Source organism: Oryza glaberrima, chromosome 9 (assembly GCF_000147395.1).
Source record: "Oryza glaberrima chromosome 9, OglaRS2, whole genome shotgun sequence".
In the NCBI taxonomy this organism is placed as follows: Eukaryota; Viridiplantae; Streptophyta; class Magnoliopsida; order Poales; family Poaceae; genus Oryza; species Oryza glaberrima.
This window is the reverse complement of record NC_068334.1, coordinates 2,542,338-2,563,698: the sequence shown is the minus strand read 5'-3', so window position 1 is coordinate 2,563,698 and position 21,361 is coordinate 2,542,338. Positions and strand designations below refer to the sequence as shown.

General features: G+C 42.3%; 1 protein-coding gene across 2 annotated transcripts; it reads left to right on the top strand.

Annotated features, from left to right (window-relative positions):
- Window positions 1-4,561: 4,561 nt before the first annotated feature.
- Window positions 4,562-21,136, top strand: LOC127785072 (zinc finger protein CO3). Of its 2 annotated transcripts, none has more exons than XM_052312492.1 (2): window positions 4,562-5,337; window positions 7,224-10,927. In XM_052312492.1, the coding sequence occupies exons 1-2, from the start codon at window positions 4,735-4,737 to the stop codon at window positions 7,446-7,448; spliced, it is 828 nt and encodes a 275-aa protein (XP_052168452.1). In that variant the 5' UTR covers window positions 4,562-4,734; the 3' UTR covers window positions 7,449-10,927. The 2 variants fall into 2 exon arrangements, with proteins under 2 accessions (XP_052168452.1, XP_052168451.1); XM_052312491.1 differs by lacking the exon at window positions 7,224-10,927 and adding an exon at window positions 20,404-21,136 and having other exon boundaries at window positions 4,567-5,337.
- Window positions 21,137-21,361: the final 225 nt, after the last annotated feature.

The following is a 21,361-nucleotide window of genomic DNA, read 5'->3' as shown; positions in this document are numbered from 1 at the left end:
AATAGCTAGGTACCCCTTCAGGGTTTCTTGGGTTTTGTTAGATTAAAGTTTAGCCATTGCTTCATGCTTGCAGCGCGTGTGTCGGCTAGACCGTCCGTCTGCTTGTTCTTCAGAACCCCAACTTATCATTTGTATTCAACTCTTATTTGCAATATCAGATTGCTTTTATCTTGTTCTTGCTTGTTTCTTCGATTTGCTTGCAGGAATAGGGTTGATTTGCACCGGCAAGATCAACAACCCACGAAGAGGTGTATCGATCGCTAAGGCGCAATGCAACGTCTTGTACGGTTGTAGTATGATCGTCAACGTTTGTCCTAAATCGTAGTTATCATCAACTCACCGAAAGATCGGGCCAACAACAGCCTTGAGTGTCGAGTGGAACTCAGGGTTCATCATAACTACTCTAGTGTTTATAACTCACTAAAGTAGTCACTATATTTTACTGAATTATAGTGAACGATGATCCCGTACTCTGATTAGGAACTAACCAAGAAATAATTCTCACCGAGCAAAACTAAATTACTCAAATGATATTTCAATTATAATCCGAGTAATAAACAGAGCAGAATGAAATAGGAAGAGGATTGCCGATAACTCCGAAATTCCTTTGACTTCTTCTACCTTACTCTCTCCCTATTCTAATATACAATAAAGTACACTAGAGCCTCTTTTAATTCAGATCATGCTTCAAGTGTGTGTGAGAATGAGAGAGGAGAGGGGTATTTATAGCTTGCTTGGGAATGTGGAGATCCTCCATGGAATCCAAGGGACATCTCTTTTCTCCTCTTGGCACGTGTCCATGACAGTTTCTGCAGGTACAACCATCATTGGGAAGTCGTTATCCACCGAACGCAACTTGGGCATGGGCCAGCGGCCTCCGTAATGGTTCGGCAGAACTCAGGGTTCGGCCGAACCTAGGACGGCTCCATTGGCTCCGATTTTCGGCCTAGACACTCATTTTGGGCCCCTCATTCTATTGGTGTGGATGGAAGGCCCATTTGGAGGTGTTTAATTGGATTTTTGGGTCCAAAACTCCATATGTTCGGATACGCGTTTGATTCTCCTCCTCCTTCATGTATATTTCTTCTCAACATAGGTAGTTTGTCACCTGCATACGAATATACACCAACACTCGTGGAAATTGTTAGAAATAAACCCTACCACTATGTTGGATGTTTTGTATTTATGGTTTTATGCAGGTATTGATGGCGAGAATTTGGTACTTAATAGCCGTCAACAGTCATTATTCACAAGAAATGGTCCAATACTAGTAGGCCCAACGAAGGCTGAAATACAAGCAAGCCAGCTTGACTTGTATGAAGGTACCTTTCCAAATTCCAATTTCCTTAGCCGCCACTACCAGCCTATCTCACTACCTGCAGAAGTGGAGGTAAGCCACTCACACTTACGCGAAACTATCACGCACTTCTTTATGTCGTGGGCCAGCATCGTTATGCGCTAAGCCCCTCCTCCGCTGCCTAGTCTATGCCTACTCGACGGCCTCAGCGTTGCATGCATAAGTACCACAACGACCCAACTGAACGCTTCTGTTGTTGCACTCACTCACCGGTTCCCTGATCGCATCATGCTACGCGCTGAGTTCTCTTTCAATCTCCCTCTTTCCAAAGGCCAACGCCGCTTGTTGTCCTTAAAAGATGCGATGACACATAGGTGCAGGGCCCCGAGGGTGGTGCAGGGACCCAACAGGTATGGGGATGGGAGACATTTTCCACCCGATCATCAGTTCGGAAGTGGGGGCAGGTGAGGAAGTCAAGGACCGAGGGCAGAGACGTTCCAGCCCAACCCATCCCCAACCACTATTAAAGGTCGTTAAGTACAAAATTTAATAGTCAACTCCTGCATAGAAGAAGTAAAATATTATATCAACTTAGTGGTAGTAGTTTATTACTAACCATTTTCACTAGCTTTGGTAAAGATAGGCATGTAGGTCATTTAAGGAGAAAATATACCCGCCATGCGACAAAATGAACCTCCGACCAATCAAGTGCGAGTACAAGGATTGGAGGGCCCACCTAATACTAAAAACCGGCCTAAAGTGGGGTTAAACCATCCTCAACCGCCATAGGGGCCCACCTGTTAGAGACAAAGGGAAGTTGGTTGCCAGAGACGGTGGAGGTGATTTGGCCGAACTAGCCTCGGCGCTACTAACCGCTAGCTTCCACGTGTCAACTCCCCATTGGTCCTCAATGACGATTAAGAGGGGGGTGTTACTGACATTTCCAACTACCCACAACCATCATTAGCACACTATATAAGAAGTAGGCTTTCATATTTGCAACACACACCACTTGAGCTCAAGTAGAGTACAACTCACATGTAGTTTCATCTTTAGTATGTTTTTATAGTGAGAAAGTGAGAGGAAGCTCCGGAAGGAGTGCCCCAAAATATCGGAGTTCTCTCCCAGAATTTTCAGAGGAGTGCCGAGTTAATCGACATTCTTCCAACGGAGTTTTGGAGAAGCGCTTGGGGGTTGTCGGCCTTCTTCTCGATTGTACCTCGGCGGAAGCTTCCTTTTATAAAGTAACTGTTCGAGATACTTTTATACTATTTAATTAGTTTCCTTAAGTGAGATATATTCTCATCAGTGTGGGTTCGTCGCTTAGTTTATAATTAAGTGCTCTAGTACTAGGACTCTGGATAAAGAAGAAATTTTTTGCGCAAGGCTAGAGTAGTAATCAATAACTTACGCGTGGTGTCTAACTTAGATGTTACCTTCGTTTGTTGTGTGGTCCAAGAAAAGTGGGGTAGGCGGCAGGTGGTGACAGCCCTATTCGTCATTTGCATCCCTCCACATTTAGGTACATCATGGAAGACAAGGCTGGACTCAGCTAATTGGCATACCGGGGGAGGGCCGGTGGCCAAAGCATTTGATAGAGTTTCCAATCCTATCATTAGTTGTTGTCCTTTGTTGAATCATGTTCTTAGATAGTACTACAACGGCATCAATGCGTTTGCAGATTTATCTGTGTATAGCAAATACCAATTCCCACACCTACCCCGTTGCCACCCCTAGCCATAGCTAGTGGTGTACGGGGAAGTGGTGCTGGCATGCAGTTAATTAGAAGTCCGTCAACATTGTCTAGAAAAAGAAAATAAGAAGGATTCTCTAAAGAAAAAAAAGAGAATGAGAAGTACTTTTAGGTAACAAGCAAGCTACATCGATGATTTAAGAGATATATGACACTGTTAGGTGCTTGTTACATGTAATAACATTGGAGATGTAGGATATATATTTTTAAAGCCTATAGAAATTAAAATAAAAATCATATTATCCTATAAATTGTCATGGTATTTTATATCCGTCCCCAACCACCAGCCATAAGCGATTGGTATCTTCTATGAAGCTACAACCCACTGAACACTTAAAAGTTCAACATGAAAGTATAAATATATATTACTTCCCCCGTTTCAAAATGTTTGACACCGTTGACTTTTTAGCACATGTTTGACCGTTCATCTTATTCACAATTTTTTGTGAAATATGTAAAACTATATGTGTACATGAAAGTATATTTAACCATGAATCAAATGATATGGAAAGAATAAATAATTACTTAAATTTTTTAAATAGGATGAATGGTCAAACACGTACTAAAAAGTCAACGGTATCAAACATTTTAAAACGGAGGAAGTAGTTAACATATAAGTAAGCCACGTCAACCCACTAAGCACTGTCAACACGCATAGTACATACTAAAACTTAAAACTTAAATGTAACTGCATACATCAACTACAAATTATTACATTATAAAAATCAATATGTAAGCATGCTAAGGCGGTATTTGGTGGCACGCTAAACCAAGCGATGGATTAACGCATAATCAATTAAGCGTATAAAACTTAAAAATTAGACTAATATAATTCTTTATAAGTAACTTTTCAATAGAAAACTTATGAAAAATGCATTGTTTAGCAGTTTTAAAAGCATGCGTGCGAAAAACGAGAAATTAGAAGTTGAAAGTGGGGAAAAGAACCCAACCTAAATCATCATTCATCATATAATTTTCACACATTTCTATCAAATTCATCATTCATCATATTAATTTCTACATTATTTTAATAAATATTCAGTCATATATATTTGCTACGAGAGCCTGTGAAAGATCATCTGATTCAGGTAAACTTTGCACTTGTCTATAAGCGGCCGTTTTATCAGCTGAGCAATATGCCAATAGCCCTTTATCCTATGGGACCCAAGCGAGCACGACCGGGCCTACCAGGAACCACTCGAGAGTCGAGACCACTAGATAGGGATGCAAGCGGGGCGGATAAGCGGGTTTTTTTTGTCCCGCTTATTCCACCACTAGTTCATTTTTTCTTCTAAATTTTATACTACCATACGGAAAATAAACTAATAAGCGGGTTTTTATGCGGGTAGTGGGACTACCCACACCACTAGATAAGGTACAAGTGCTCTCACCGGCTAGAAAACCGCCACGTTTTCACCTAGCTGATTCGCCTGCTTCGTCTCCCTGCGCATTTGTGCCTACTTGTCCCACTCGCATCCACGACCTCAAGAAACCAAACCAAATCAAAGCACAACACCACACGCCATGCTCTTTGTGTGGTTCAGGTTTGTGCATGTCCGATCGAAAAACAAGTAAAGAAGCCACGTACTACTATTACTGGAAAAATAAGAATTGAACAATTAATAGGAGTTGCTAGCTAAGCTTTGCCATTGCTGGAAACACGTCTTCGCACAGGCACCCAGCCATGCTGAAGTTGGAGCCGGAGTTCCCCGGCCTGCCGCAGCGGTGCGACTCGTGCCGGTCGGCGCCGTGCGCGTTCTATTGCCTCGCCGATTCGGCGGCGCTCTGTGCCACGTGCGACGCTGACGTGCACTCCGTCAACCCGCTGGCACGCCGCCACCGCCGCGTACCAATGGGCGTGGTGGCTGCCCCCGGCGCCGGGGGAGCCTTCGTCGTCCGCCCTGCAGGCGGTGTCAACTCCTCCTGGCCAATCCGAGAGGGCAGGAGGTGCTACTACGACGGGGAGGAAGACGAAGAGGCGACGTCGTGGCTTCTGTTCGACCCGCTCAAGGACTCCTCGGATCAGGGGCTGCCGCCGTTCGGCGACGCGCTGGTGGCCGACTTCCTCAACCTCGGCGGGGGCGCCGGGGAGAAGGAGGACGCGTCGTCGAGCAAGGACTGCAGCAGCAGCCACGGGAAGAGCAGCGAGGGCAGCCACGAGTTCGCCGTGCCCGGCGAGCCCGTACCGGAGCGCCAGGGCTTCGGGGCGGTGAGTATGGACATTACCGACTACGACGCCTCCAATTTCAGGCGCGGGTACAGCTTTGGCGCATCGCTCGGCCACAGCGTAAGTCTTAATGTTTTTTCTTACAATCTTACACGAATTTTCATCAATGAATTATCTACACTAGTAACTTACCCGTGCTAACTATACGATAACATTAAACCAAAGACTATCATATGTTAACACAATCAAAAATATAATTAGATAAATTTAAAATTCACGTAAAGATTGAACAATAGAGAGTTGTTATATTTTAAAGACAACCATGTGCGCAAAATAGCATGGTAACCTTTATATCTTCACTCAAAACCATCTATTTTTTGATGCACTGAGAAATTCTTATAAGTAAATAAATACTATTTGCTCATGATGTGCAAAATAACTACAAGCAACTCTTATTGAAAATTTTTCCATGATAATTCACTGACATGTTGGTCATGGATCCACATGTCAATGAGAGAATGGAGGTCAACTTTCGGAGTCAAATAAAGATTTTATCCCACAATTTTTGGATAATTAAATTATCAAAATTACATTATCATTCATAAATAAAATGAGTTGGGTAAAAGGAAACGAGAATACCGAACACCCATCCATCCAGGTGTGACTTCAAGAGTTCAAGACCAACAGAAAAATGCATTCTCAAGCTCAAACCAAAAAGATAAAGAGAAACATAGCACTACTAGAAAAATAATTTTTCATAGCGTTACCCTATCATTTTTGCTGGCGGTCATACGCGAAAACCGCCAACAAAAACGTAACAAGGGGTGGGGGGCTACGGACCGCCAGCGAAAACAGATTTTTGTCGGCGGCCGAGTTAAGCGGGCTGCCAGCGAAGATGTTACTATTTTCCCTGGCGGCCCACTTAATACACCGCCAGCGAAAATCGGATTTTCACTAGCGGATTGTAAAGAGCATCGCCGCAAAAAATCCACGGCCACGAAAAATCCACCGCCCACCTATTAGAATCCGCTGCCGCGAAAAATCCACCTATTCCACGCGCTTCTCCAACTCTCTCCCTTCTCTCTCCGCCTATCTACCCACCGTTCTCCCTCCTTTCTCTGCCTCTCCATCCAGCCGCCAGCGACGACGAAGCTCGTGGCGCGCGCATCTGTCGACGGGCGGAGCACTGGCGGCTTGGTTGACGGGCGGAGCACCGGCGACTCGCGGGGCAGCGGATCCGGCGGAGGCGACTCGCGGGGCGGCGGATCCGGCAGTGGCGACTCACGGGGCGGTGGATCCGGCGAAGGCGACTCGCGGGGCGGCAGATCCAGCGGCGGCGACTCGCGGGGGGCGTCGCCCAGCGGCGGCGACTCGCGGGGCGGCGCGGTGCGGCGACTCCGGCGACGGTGACAAGGAGAAGGGGCGACTCGTGGGGCGGTGTCGCCCGACGAATCCAACGGCGGCGACTCGCTTTGCGAGGCGGCAGGTCTGATTCGCACCGGTGGATGGCAGCTCGGCGACGAGGTGCAGTGGCTGGGCTCTACGGCAGTGACCCACCTCCTCGTCGACCTTGGGCCTCCCTGTCGCCGGTGATGGAGGATGGGCACGCCGGTGATTTTGATTTTTTTTTTCAAAATCTGGATTCCAATTTTCTTCTTTTTTAATCCAAAAAATATTTTCACTGGCGGGTGTTTTATCTTCCGACAGCGAAAACCGAAATTTGTGCTAGCGGTTGTCTTAGCCAGCCGCCAGTGAAGACGATTTTCACTGGCGGTTGTGTTAAGCCGGCCGCCAGCAAAAATCGATCTTCTCTAGCGGTTTGTCGCTGCCAGCGTAGATGCTACATCTTAACTAGCCTTTACTTTGTGGCGGCTCCGATATCCGCCAGCAAAAACCTAAAATGGCCACCACGAAAGATTGTTTTCGTAGTAGTGTAGAATACAATCTAATGATCCATCGCCTGCTAGGCTATAAGTTATCTATTCGCCTCTTCACTTCTCTTTCAGCAAGCATACTTATATGGTGAAGAAATGAGACGGTGGAGTTATAGATTCAGCAGGAAAAAAAGGATTCAAGAGACAACCATACTCATAATTTCCATAATAGGAGGCTCTTGTTTTAGCCACGACGTACATCATACTCTGCTTCGTCTTCACTCCACTTTCACGATCCTCACCGGGCTGTTTGTTCATCCACCACAGCAGAGCATACCTTTGATCTTTCAGTTTTGAAAAATAATGTTATTCATGCATATAAAGTAAGTGGATGATTATGGATGCTTACACTGGAAATTTGAAGGACTGGGTGCTTGACGTGGTATATCTGACTGGATGTAGATGTTGCCAATATGACCGGAGGTCCACACTTGATTGCCCATGATGATACCTAAGAGAGCACGGCGGACTGATCAAATGATCATTACCTGACATGAAAGAAATTATCTGCACTTAAGAGGAGGCACAATTCACACTGACTGATTAAAGTTGTTAATCAGAGGAGTTGTGTTCCAAATTAGAATGATTCTGGTACTAACAGACGTTACAAAATTTTGCAACTCTCTCTGATATCATGTTAGGACTCTGTCTCAGGTCAAAAACAATTATGCTACTCATAGATTTTGTACAAAATTTAGCCCTGACTTAGAGTTAATACTCCAATTGTGCCAAATTAAACTCTATATCAAATTATCATTACCTAAAAAGAAAGAAATTATTTGCATAAAGAGGAGACATAATTCAAACCTAACTGATCAAAGTTTCCAACCAGAGGAGAGTGCTTGAATTTAAAACAATGCCAGTACTAACTCAGTGATCATGCTCTAAACCAGAGGTCTCTGTTTCAAATCAGAACAATTCTGTTACTCACAGATTTTGTACAAAAATTTAGCCCTAACCAGGAAGTCCCATAGCAAACAGGAGAGGTTCGCTGCTTTCCTTGGAAGTGCCATAGCAAACCTGTTACATTTATATATTCTGAATTCCACAAAGGAATTTTGAAAGCAAGCTGCCAGCATGCTCAATATTAAAAAATTCAGGTTACTTAATGCTTACCTTTATACAATTCAAACTTTTATAAAACATAGAAAACTCCCAGTTTCCATTGTACAATTCAAAAACTATTAACCATTTAGTAATAAATTCACTTAACCACTCATATAAGAAGCAAAGTCAAGGGACAATAACAATGTATATTTCAGTGTTCTAAATTTCAGACGGCCCAATGCATATTAAAAACAACTATGCCATTTTTCTATTTCCATTTCAGCACAGAAATATATACTTAATATAGGAGTACATAGTAGAAATACATAGATATACATAGTTAGATATGGCAGGTACCAATCAACAATCATCCGATAAACATGTAGAAATGCACTCCTAACTGCATTGTGGATGCTGCTGGGGAAGTCAACCAAGCATCAACTATGGACCTTTGTAAGTTCTTCCGAACAAAAGATGCTTCGTCTATACAACCATAACCGTCAAACACCTGTAAAATACCCCTAAAAATTTGAAACCATTAACCATCTGCTGTGAAAACTCGTACTGAACAAAAAAAAATGATGAACTTAACATCTCACATATGAATGTTACTTCAGAAATTTACTGCTGGTGATGTTGGGTCCCGGTTTGAGCAAAGTAATTTATTCCCAAATGTTCAGTGTTATAATTTTATTGCCTAGTTTCAAGTGCTCTAAACTCACAGATTGTTTACATGCATCAACAGAATTTGAGTTGGAAATTGTCAGTGTTGAACAAAAAAAAAAACTAACCTTTTGATTGACTGGAAATGAAACTCTTGTGAGTCTCAATTTCCCTCAATTTATTGCTTCTGATTAACTGGAAACTGAACTCTAGTGAGTGTTAAATTCCCTTAATTGATTGTACCACTCAGGAAGACTATCTGCCTACGTGCAGTTTGATTCCCAAATATGTTCAGAACCATACAAAGACCTAACCCATCAATCCTGGCAAGTCTTTCCAATTTCCCACAAGCCCTGTATTGCATCTGCACGCCATCTCATCTAATCTCACATCCTCTCACAAAATAACAGCAAAATAGTCCGGGCAACAGCTGCTGCTGCGGCTGCTTTTGTTGTGGGCACTAAAAACAAATTGGTTATTTTCAAGTCTAAGCCATTGAGGGAGTTGTTTTGGTTGGTTTGCTCGGTATTTCACATGCACTATTTTCGCAAATTTGCATTTGAACTGTAATGGTTGAAGGAACGGGATCGAGCGATGCTTACCTTGTCCCCAGCGTGGTCGAGAGGATTCCGGTGGTGGCTTAACAGAGAGCACATGGCGCAGGATCCTTGGCGGCGCGAGGGAGTCGGCGGTGGCGTCGCGACGCAGTCGGCAAGAGGGGATGCCGGCAGCGTCGATTTGGAGGCGTGTGAGGGGGTGCCAACAGCGTCAAACTGGAGGCGGGAATTGATGGCGACTTGATGCCGGGCGTCGGCGTCGTCGCACGCGAAGGAGGGGCGTCGGAATCTATGGCGCCCGGCGGCTGCTGTGATGCGGTTGGTGTTGGGATACGCGTAGGCTATGATAGCATAGATCAAAATTTTCTATCACGTAAACCAGGAACCATGCAAGTATTAGATCATAGATCGTTACCACTCGACGCGCTGCGCAGCGGAAGGCGCTAAGAAATCGAAGGAATTCTCGCGAAGTAGCGCCCGTCGTTGTAGAGGAAGTAGTCGATCGCACCGGCTCGACCTTCTCCTCGCCGTATTCCCACGCCGATCAGCACCACAAATCAGAGGCGCCTCTACCGGTATCCACACGTACAGGGACGGAATGCCACGCGTAGATGTGCTAGCACCCGCGCGCGGCTAGGGTTTTGCTCGGGGAGGGGAGTGACGGCTAGGGTTTCTTACGTGATGCAATACCTCCGCCGGTTACACCCCTCACGAATATATAGGATCCATCACTCGGGCCTCCAAGGCCCATAGGACTCCTATTCGGATCCCTATCTGAATTAAGCTCATATTGGATCCCCATCCAATCCCTTTATTCCGGCCCATTAAGCGTGCGACCCTGTAGGTTCATGTACACTCGGCTGTAACCCGAAAACTCCTTTTCGGTCCACGCGTCAACAACGGCTCCTAGCAGAACGTATTGACTCACCGGGCATACATAAAGATCATATCGGCTGAACCTCTAGTGTATACTTGTATGAACCCCTTTGCCTCACGATATCGATTAAGCTCAAAGTTAGATATGTGCTATCCTCTAATAGCTCAATCATTCACTCGAATCTATTGATAGATTATATAACTTGTGATTGACTCCTCAATCACCTTTGGCATGGCCATGCACTTCCATAATTTACAACATCGAGGGGCCCAGAGATATCTCTCCATAGGAGGGGCAAATCCCATCTTGATTATTCATATCCCACTACATGTTTCATAGCATACCCGAAAACTACTTTTATAACTACCCAATTACGGAGTAGCGTTTAGCAGTCCCTAAGTAAGCTACTACACATGTTGAGAACCATGATAATTTCAAGTCTAAGGATTCAACACCAACACTAAATGAGATCACTGATGACACAACACATATGGCTCTTGCAGTGTCTCATGTTGGGTCTATCCAACAACATGTTCACCAACATGTGTCCACATTATTAATTTGGTATCTCTATACCATGATCCATGAGACATGATCATCAATTAATACATGTGTTGATCATCTAAACATATTTGTTCCACATATGATATTTGATCAGGGATCCTTTAGAAATAGCAACACACAACATAAAGAGTCTCATGAAAGAATCACATATTCATTAACTAATAATGAGTTATCTATTTCAAGGAACAAAGTCGGATAAATATGTAAACATAGTATATGATACAATCATCTTTATGATTGCCTTTAGGGCATATCACTAACAGTTGGACCGGCGACGACTGTTAGGGTTAGGCGGCAGCTGGCGTTGCGTGTGAGAGATGTCGGATGTCGGTGGCGCCGCGCGCGAATGCGGGGTGTCCGAATCGACAGTGGGCAGATATCGGCTTCAGCGGCGGAGACCACGACATAGATTCTGTGTGAGATTGGTGGCTCGACATCGGCGGCGACCGCAGGCCTGGATTGGTCTGCCGCAAAGACCGTCTTTGAGCCGCTTTCTCGCCCCCACCGCCGGCACCGCCTGTGTCAGCCGCCACAATGCCAGGCCAGCCCAGACTGTCGAAGAACCACTGCCGCCGCTGTTGTTGTCTTCACCAGCTCTCGCCCTTCATTGAATCAAACACATTTAGCCACACCACACACATGACGTTCGTTTCGGCGGGTGGCGGAGCCGGTCAGCAGCGGCCGCGGAGGAGATCGTCGCTGGCTCAGTGGTCTTTGGCTTCGACGATTGCAGTGAGGGGCGAGATAGCATCACGGGTGCCGCGGCGGGGAGCGGGGTGACGCTTGCGGTGGCAGGGGATGGAGGAGGAGGTCATGGTGGTGAGGGGAGGGGGATCGATCTGGGCGGGAGGAGAGGATTTGGGGAAGGAGAGCACGTGAGGGAGTGGCGAGCGGTGTGATTTCTGCGCGAGGGGAGTGGGGTGATATGCGTGCGGGTTAAGGAGGGGATAGGGGAAACGTGGGACGATCTGAGGCATTGGATTGAATGATTCTGGGCCGTTAGATTTGATGAATGAGTAATGAGTAATGTAGGTGTAAGAGTGAGTTGGTGAATTATTAGAGGGTATATAGGTATAGGTATATATATAGTAGGGACGATCTGAGGTATTGGATTGAATGATCCTGGGTCGTTAGATTTGATGAATGAGGATTTGATGAATGAGTAATGTAGGTGTAAGAGTGAGTTGATGAATTATATGGTAGATGATATACTTTACTAGTTTTTTTTATTTTTTTAGAGAAGGGTAAAAAATAAAAAGAAAACATATACTCTACTAGTGACTTTAAAGTTTCATATTCCAACGAATCTTTCAACACTTGATTAAAATTATGGAATTAGTGGTGTTCTGGCAGCAGAAGGTGTTTGCTTTTCTTACGATTTGTTTATACACAAATCCTACTCAGTAAAGGGGAACCCAATGCTTTGCTAATGAAAGCGTTTATCAAAGTGGTCCTGAGCGCAATCTTAGTCTACTTTCTAATCACCATAGATCCTCCAAAATGGGTCTTAATTGCCAAAGGTCTATGTGCTCATTGGAGTATACTGGCTTAGGCATCGACAATCTAGAGCTTATGGGTGTTGCGCTTAGGTCCTGATGGATCTCGGCCCAACGCACATCTCAATTTAAGCCCTAGCAAGGTCTCCATATGCCGTACTCTAGGCAGGAACGCGAGTTTGCTGTTGTTTCCATGACGTGCATGCTAGGCGATGGCAAATCAATTCTCTTCTGGGAAGATGGTTGGTTGCAAGGTGTGAGCATCCATTTCTAGGCGCCTGCGCTCTATGAGTGTGTTCTGGAGCGCATCCACTGGAGCCTCTCAATCGCAGACGTATTAAGAAACAACAGATGTATCAACGATCTTCGCGGTTCTCTAGGAGTACGGCCAATCTTCTAGTACCTTTTGATCTGGTTGATGGTACGTGCCACAACACTATCTGTGGACCAAGTCGGACTCCTTCCTCTATAAGTGAGAAAGCTCAGGTTCCTACTCCGCTTGCTAACCCTACCACGCACTATTCATGGGCAGGATCCCATTCCATCACTCGCTGATCTGGAATCCATGGCCCCTCCTCGCTATAGCTACTTTTTGTGACTGGTCGCTCACTGGCATTGCTAGACTGTTGATCGTCTGGAGAAAAGAGGCCTCCCACACCCCGCTTGCAGCATCTATCATGACCAATGGGAAGAAACGATTGATTGCTTGTGGATTGAGGGCCCTAATTCATTACAGCTTTGATGGATCATCCTTTCAGGCCTCGGGTTACACTAGTGCTTCCTTGCCGGAGTCTCCTCATTCCATGATTGGTTGTGTGCTCTAGCCACCACAAGTCCAAAAGGACCAGTGTTGTGGCTTTGACATGATTGCACCCCTTGGGGCTTGGTCCATTCGAAAGGAGAGGAACAATCTGGTGCTTAATCAATTTAATCGAACATGGCCTGAAGTGGTCACGGCAATGGCGCGGGACGCCACCCTCTGGAAGCTTTCCCGGCCTTCGTCGCAGGCGTTGCTACCTTAGTTCTTTAGGTCGCTAGATTGTTTCCTCTGTTATCATGAGAATAAACTTAAGCTTCGCCTGTTTTTCCTTTTCCCCTTTTTATTTCCCTACCTCTGTTCTGTCTTTTGGTTTGTTATTTCTTTTGTTTTGCTCTTTGTAAGTTTTACTCCTCTTGATGCAAAGGTGCACAATTCTTTTGCGTATTCCTCAAAAAATGCTTTGCTAATGAAGAGATCAAAAAATGCACATTTTTAGTAAGGAGGGAACAATGAAGAGGAAAACGAACAACTTTCCTTGAGAAATCAAAATCAACATGTACGGAATCACTACAACAAAACCCCCCTTCAGTGCTGGCTGGGAACCCTAATTGGTGCCAGATTCCGAGATGACCCCAAATAAGGGGCATAAATGAGGCAGGCTCATCGGTGCATGATTTAAAACAAAAACCCTTATTGATGAGGTGCATGATTTAAAACAAAAAGTCTGATCGGCTCGATTCAAGCCAATTGAGCCCATGCATTGAGTTCAAAAATTTCCCAATTGGTTCTTCATCTATCCCAAATTGTATTTCAATATCACCATTGAAAAAGTGAATCACAAATTTTGGCTCAAATGCATTACGTACTACTCGAATCGGAAAGGTAAAAGTACAAATTGCCGGATCTGACCTCGAGCTCATGGCGACCAATGGCCCATGGCGAGGTGGAGGTCGAGAGAGCGAGGGAGGCACAATGATTGGTAGGGACGTTGAGAAGGGAAGTAGACCTCAAGCTCGCGACGGTGGATCTAGCTGCCCTCGAGATCATGGTGGCCGGATCTAGCCGTCCCCGAGCTTGTGGCGGCGTATCCACTGGCCTGGAGGAGGAGGCGCTACATGTGGCGGCGGTGGAGATGACAAGGGGTGTGCAGCATCTGTGGCGGATAGGAGGGGCATTAGCTGCAGCAGAGAGGAGGTGGTGGTGGTGGCGAGAGATCAATGGAGTGGGATCAACTCTGAGAGAAAAGTGCGAGAGAGAATGAGGTGGACTCTGAGAGAGAAGAGAGGTGGAAAGATTAACTTCAAGGAATAAATAAAACTAGGGCTGGCTCGGTTTGTCTGCTAGACTCTCTTAGAGGTGTTGTTTTTTTAAAATGCCTCATATGTGGGCGTCTGCTCATATTGGCTTGACTACCGATTTTTAATTTTAGATTAGACCACATGTGGAGTTGGAATGACCAGAAAATACTTATGTGTGCTGGTTTTAGGGCATCCCGGCCCTATCTGGACCTTTTTTAATACCTAAAAGATAGAAACTTATTTAAGAATATTCGAATAAAAAACTACTATAATAGTCAATGGAACAGTCACTTCTCTCCTTGGCTTTAATTTTCCTGTACCTAGTTTTAATATGAGGTTTGAATTGGTCCTGCCATCCCTATCCTAGATATATACCTATACCGACATACAGTATATTTCCTATACTCGCTTTAGTAAAATAAAAGTGTTGTTTTGGACTTTTCTAATTCAATGAGTTACAAGTTCAACTACTTATAATTTGTACAAATAAAAAAAAGGTAACACACGTATGAGAAATATTTTGTTACGACAATTTTATCCACATAATTCTAGGGCTGTCTGTGATATCATGCTCAGTGGCGGAGCCAGAATGTGCTCAAGAGTAGGGTTGAACTAGTATAATAGAATGTGCCCTAGCTGCCCTACTCCTATATCCGCCCCATTCATGCTGAAAAATTGTGTGAAATCAGCTGAATTTTTAGCCATGCGATAAAACATGTGTCAAAATCACCACCCACCCACCCACCCCCGAGCGCGCCCCGCCGAGCGCGAGCGCCCTTCTCACGATTGCTTCTCCATTAAAACAATACTCATTGTTGGGTCAGGACTGAGAAAACATATTTTATCTTTTGTTATTTATTGGGCTTGTTTTCATATTGAACAACCTCAACATTGTTGCTTTGGCCTATTCAAAAGAAGCTCAAAATCTGTCTGACATCAACACACAAATTCTTTCCATTAAGTCATAACAAACCCAACATGAGAAGGTCCATTTGTAGCCAGGAAACAACACCAGAGCGAGATTGAATCCATTTTGTTATCACACAACTTTTGCGTGACAAAGCTCAGCTAGCAAGATTCATTAGCAAAATCCTTACAAACAAAGAAATCTTGACATATCCTGTATGCATAAATAGATTAATTCCAAATGATATTACCATCTCTAATCAATTTTAGCAACAAACTTAAATGTATGCATCGCAATTAATTTGTGACATAAATATCTGACATTATAGTGAAGGATCTGTGTTCCCTCTTTTTCCTAGACAGCAATTACATACTGATTCATCATACTAACATTTGTCTCATGTTAACAAAACTAATTGTGTCCGATTTTCTCCATGATAAGCATGGACTGTTAAATCTCACTGACATGGAAAACCCATTAAGGCTCAGTTTTCCCAACTCATCTCTCTCGTTTTCCACGCGCACGCTTTTCAAACTACCAAATGGTGCATTTTTTTCAAAAAAATTATATACGAAAGTTGTTTAAAAAAATCATATTGATCTATTTTTGAAAAAAAAATCTAATACTTAATTAATCACGCGCTAATGGATTGCTCAGTTTTCCGTGCCGGAGGGGAGTGTTCCCAACCAGGAGGAGCGAACACTCCCTAAGACTGCAGAGACTAATAGAGCAAATGGGAATAAATACATGAAACATGGACCAGAAGTTTTGTATGATAAGGCGGGAGGAAGGACAGAGATTACATGTATTCGTTGAGATAAAGTGCAAAGTCACCACCACCTCCCATTGCCAAATAATCAGTGGAGCAAAATGTGAAATCTATGCAAATCCTATGAAAGAAATTGTATAAATGACCTGTTGGATGATATAAAGCAGTTGTTGGTCTCCTGAAAGATTAATAAATATAAAGTATGATCAGTGTAAAGATCGAAATAGATATCCAAAAAAATTGCTAGAAGACAATCAAGCCTAGTAGTCACTAAATAAATTACTCTTATGCTTCAGTGCAAACAATCAAGCTCAGTGCACTAGCACTACTAAGTAGATCCTTGATGCCTTGATTGTCTAAATTTAAGCTCAGTGTACTGATTTTGTAATTACTAAGATATAGATAGCACACAAGGTTGACAAAATTAGGTTACGATAGTTCATATTAAAATTACATTGATAAAGAAAAGTAGCATAAACCCTTTTTACATAGCAGTAGATCTATGGAAAACAATCATGGAGTACTAAAATATGCAAATGTCACGATAATTTTTTAGCATACTCAGACAAACTACTGTATATATGAAGTCAACATCTACAGTGCATGCATGGCAAATGCAACCCATATGATACATGTACTACCTATACTAACTCAGCCCTAAACAAAAAAAAATATCACCAAAAATATATGGGTTAATTGATCAACAATTCCAAACTGGTGATTTTCTAGCCAGGGGATAAATGAGGTCGAGTCACCAAATTCTTACATTACCAACTTGTCATTTATTAATAGCATCTTTTAGGATACCTTCCATTTGTCAAGGTATAGAAAAGAAATTATCCACTAATCTAATAAGGCATGGAGAATGACTCGATGCATGCCGCTTTCATATTTCCACCCTGAAAAATGAAGCAACTAAACTATAATTTGGGTATCAAAACTAGTAAGTACAATGACTCACATAGGGCCTAACTACCTCTATGACATACGTTTGAATTCATTCAACAAACTATGTTGCAGACAAACCTACAAATTCATCAAGTCAACGATCAGGTTAACAATCATGTGAATATTGCACACACTTTGAACAAAAAATCTTCTAGGTGATAGCTTATGCCCTATAGAGTGGGCTAATGTAGGGAATATTGCAATTTGAATTGGCTAACAGATAATGGTTGTCCCAGTCTTACCTGGTGGTTGGTCGGCAAAGTTGATAAAACATGTAGTTAGATAACCGCTAGTTAAGGAACATTGTCATATGTTATATGCAACTACTAAATGCTAACAAAACAATACTATTCAGATGTACAAAATTAATTGCTCAGCTAGTCAAGGATTGACAAAACTGATTTTCAGATATTTGGTCTAGAAAACAAAACTAACTTTTGCAGAAATATCAAATGGCTGACAAAACACAAAACTAGAAATGTTAGTAGTTGAGAAAACTAGACATGAGAACTTGTTTTGTACTTATTATTGATGAGGTATTCAGATGCACATAGTCATGCATAAAATTCTAATGAGTAAAGTCTATCACCGGTCCCTAAACTTGTACCGCTGTGTCATCCCGGTCCCTAAACTCGCAAATCGACCGTTCAGGTACTCAAACTTGTTCGACTGTATCATCCCAGTCCCTAAACATACGGATCACTCGTTTAGGTCCTCCAACTTGTTCAGTTGTGTCACCTCGGTCCCTAAACAGGACGGTTTAAAAACTTTATATCAAAAAATAATTCATAACTTTTTCATGTTAACTCTAATGAAGACAAACTTTATATCAAAATTGTAGCCCTCAACGCGACCTACAACTTTGTAGTTGAAAAGTTTTTAAATTAAAACTGTTTAGGGTCCCAAAATATTGTTGCATATTTATAGATTTTGTAATTTTAATTTTAAAATTACATTTTGGGACAAAAATGACTTAAATAAAAAAAATTCAACTACAAAGTTGTAGATCGCGTCGCGGGCTACAAGTTTGATATATAGAGTTTATCTTCATCAGAGTTCACATGAAAAAGTTATGAATTATTTTTAAATATAAAGTATTTAGACCGTCCTATTTGACCCAGATGATATTCAAATCCAAGTTTAGGGACCGGGGTGACACAGCTGAACAAGTTGGAGGACCTAAACGAGTGATCTGCAAGTTTAGGGACCAGGATGACACAGTCGAACAAGTTTGAGGACCTGAACGGTCGATTTGCGAGTTTAGAGACTGGGATGACACTAGTCTAGAACTAGCACAACTACTCAGTACACCTAAAAATGTACTAGAAAAATTACAAATGGGACACAAAAAACAATTTATTTTGGCAAAATTTAAAAGGTTAACAAAAACACAGAAAAGACAAAACCAAAACCAAAAACATAAACAGAAACAGAAACACAGAGCAAACAAGAATACAATATTTTGCTAATGATTGGTCTTTGTGTAGGTACTGAAAATGACATTGAGATAGTATGCCCGATTTCTTTTCAGAATCCACAACAAACAAAAATGATACTAATCTTTTAAAATTTACCCAATATTAATAGCCCCCAAGTTCAGATTTTCGAACTCAAATATCAGTGAATTTGCAGGACAAAACCTGCTAATTTTCAGTAAATAATAGACAAATCAATACCTGAACATAGGAAATTAGCCCATGGACGATATGTTGCTTAATTTCTTCAGAATCCACATCCACCTTCATGGATAAGAACTAACATCCTCCATGCATAGCTAAAACTCTCCTTGAAAAGAATTAGAGTAAACAAATCAAGCTAATCAAATTCTTTTACCACAAACTTGAACCATATAGAAGTTCTAATACTTTTGAACATGTAAAGAAATCAAAACTTCTGCACACAGTGATAGAAATGCTGACCAAAATCAAAGAAGTATCCAAACATATGAACACATTGCATGTCCCACACACAATATTCTGACTAACAACCACACACACAAATGAACTCTGTGTGAAGGACCCGAGAAGAACATGCAACACCATCACCAAAGAAGAATAGCAAGTTACTAACTACTATCTCCTTCAGAGAAGACTGTGACAAACAACAACAAATCAGTTTGTAGCATGGCCTATAGTACTATTCTGTGAATTGTACAAAAGTACTACAAGTTGTGGTAAAAATCTTAAAAATAAAAATGTATAGGTACATATGTATGTATGTGCTCGCGAGAACTTTTACGGTGTTTGCATTCCAAAAAAGGTAAAAATACAACGCTCCTCAATAATAGGTACCATGTGAAAAGTATTTAAGTATTAGTATAGATACTTAGATATCAAGGGTAAAAATATAAATATACTTGTTGAGAGAAAGGGTAGAATTGTCCCTAAATTTATCGGTACCGCATAGGTACCGGTTAAGTGATTTGCCTGGTACTAGCTGTTCTCATTTGCATGATTTTCTATAGATTTATGTTGTGTTATTTGAGATTCTCATCTGCATGATTTTCTTTATATTTACATACGTTTTGTTCCGAAGAAAACGTTATTGGTGTAAAAGTTTTCATTTGTGTTCCCTTGTCTAGATTTATGTTATGTTCTCAAGAACATGTCAAAATCCCTCCGTTTAATTCTTTTGAGATTTATATCTTTTTTACTAGAAGAGATTTGTATTGTGTTTCAGAAACATGACCGGTTAAAATATCACCGAAGATTTGCGTCGATTTAAATTATATAATATTTTATCAATTTATCCCTATAAAACATGAAACTTCTTCCTTGACTACATAAACAACTAATTAACTACGTAAATAAGTCATGGATATCTCTAAATGTAGCTAGAGAAGAAAGGAAACATGATCTTTGATTTTTTCTCTCTCTCCGATACAGATTGAATCAATCGCTAAATTAACAGGGTAGCCATGATTTACGTTTTCATTTACTCACCTCCTATCATGTTACAATAATTTTATTCCGTACCTGACCCCTCTTTTGATCAACAGTTTACATTGATCCACCTTTAAGTACCTCTAAGTACCTCGCAAACACCGTAAAAGATCTCTAGGAATTATTGTGTAGAGTATTTTAAATCAGATACAAGTGTGTCACATCATCACGTACTAGGAATTATTTTATAGAGTATCTTAAATTTCATGTAAACATGATATATCATTTATAATTTTATTGTATTTTTAGAATTTAATATGCGAGCAATGTGAAATTATCATCTCCATATCATTATCACATTATTTAAACATATATATCTATCTTTTATATTATATAAAACATGCATTCATCCACATATCCTCAGCAAAACGCGGAATATCAACTAGTATAGTATGCATTTCAACCTTGTTCGACGATCGCTCAGGTTTCGATGTCATCGCTGGAGAACATGAGCACGGTCCCAGACTGCGGTGTGCCAGACATCACCACCTCCTACTTGAGGCCATCCAAGAGCACCATCGACCTCTTCACGGCAGCAGCTGGCTCCCCTGTGGCGGCGCACAGCATAATGTCGCCACCGCAGTTCATGGGCGCCATTGACAGGGAGGCCAGGGTGCACCGGTACAGGGAGAAGAGGAAGACGAGGCGGTTCGAGAAGACCATCAGGTACGCGTCGCGGAAGGCGTATGCCGAGACCCGGCCGAGGATCAAGGGACGCTTCGCCAAGCGCAGCGACACCGACCTTGAGGTCGACCAGTACTTCTCCACCACCGCCGACTCCAGCTGCGGCGTCGTGCCCACGTTCTAGCGAGCAGCTTGGCCGCACGCCTGGAAGACAATCAAAGAAGCTCAGGAATGAATATATTCTCCCACTGTATAGTACATCTTGGTTGCTTAGCTATATATATATGTATAATTCGCCGAATCGCCTCTAAATTTGTGGGAGGTATGAGGCTTCAGCTGTAGGTATATATAGATGCTAGAAAGATGCTCCTTGTAAAATTGTGCAGGAGTAAATGTAATCATGTAGTCATCCCTCCTTCTCCAATCCTTTACAATACATTTCTGTTTTTTTTATTCAGCTTAAAAACTACGTTTTGTTTTTTCTCCCGATAACGCTATTGATCTGATGGTAAATTTTGATCAATAATAATTCTCGTTCACAAAACAAGACAGTTTTGAGTCCCTTTTCGCACACTATAGTTACTGCGTGTGCATTGCTTGGAAATTCCATGAATAATGTTTGAAGAATTGCGTTGATGCTTCAACTTTGGGCCACTTTGGTTCTCTACCCTACCAATTCTTTAGTACTGAGAGTTGACTTGATTACATTTGGTTCGTTACTTATAGAGAGAGCCAGTGGCGGATGTAGGTTTAAAATA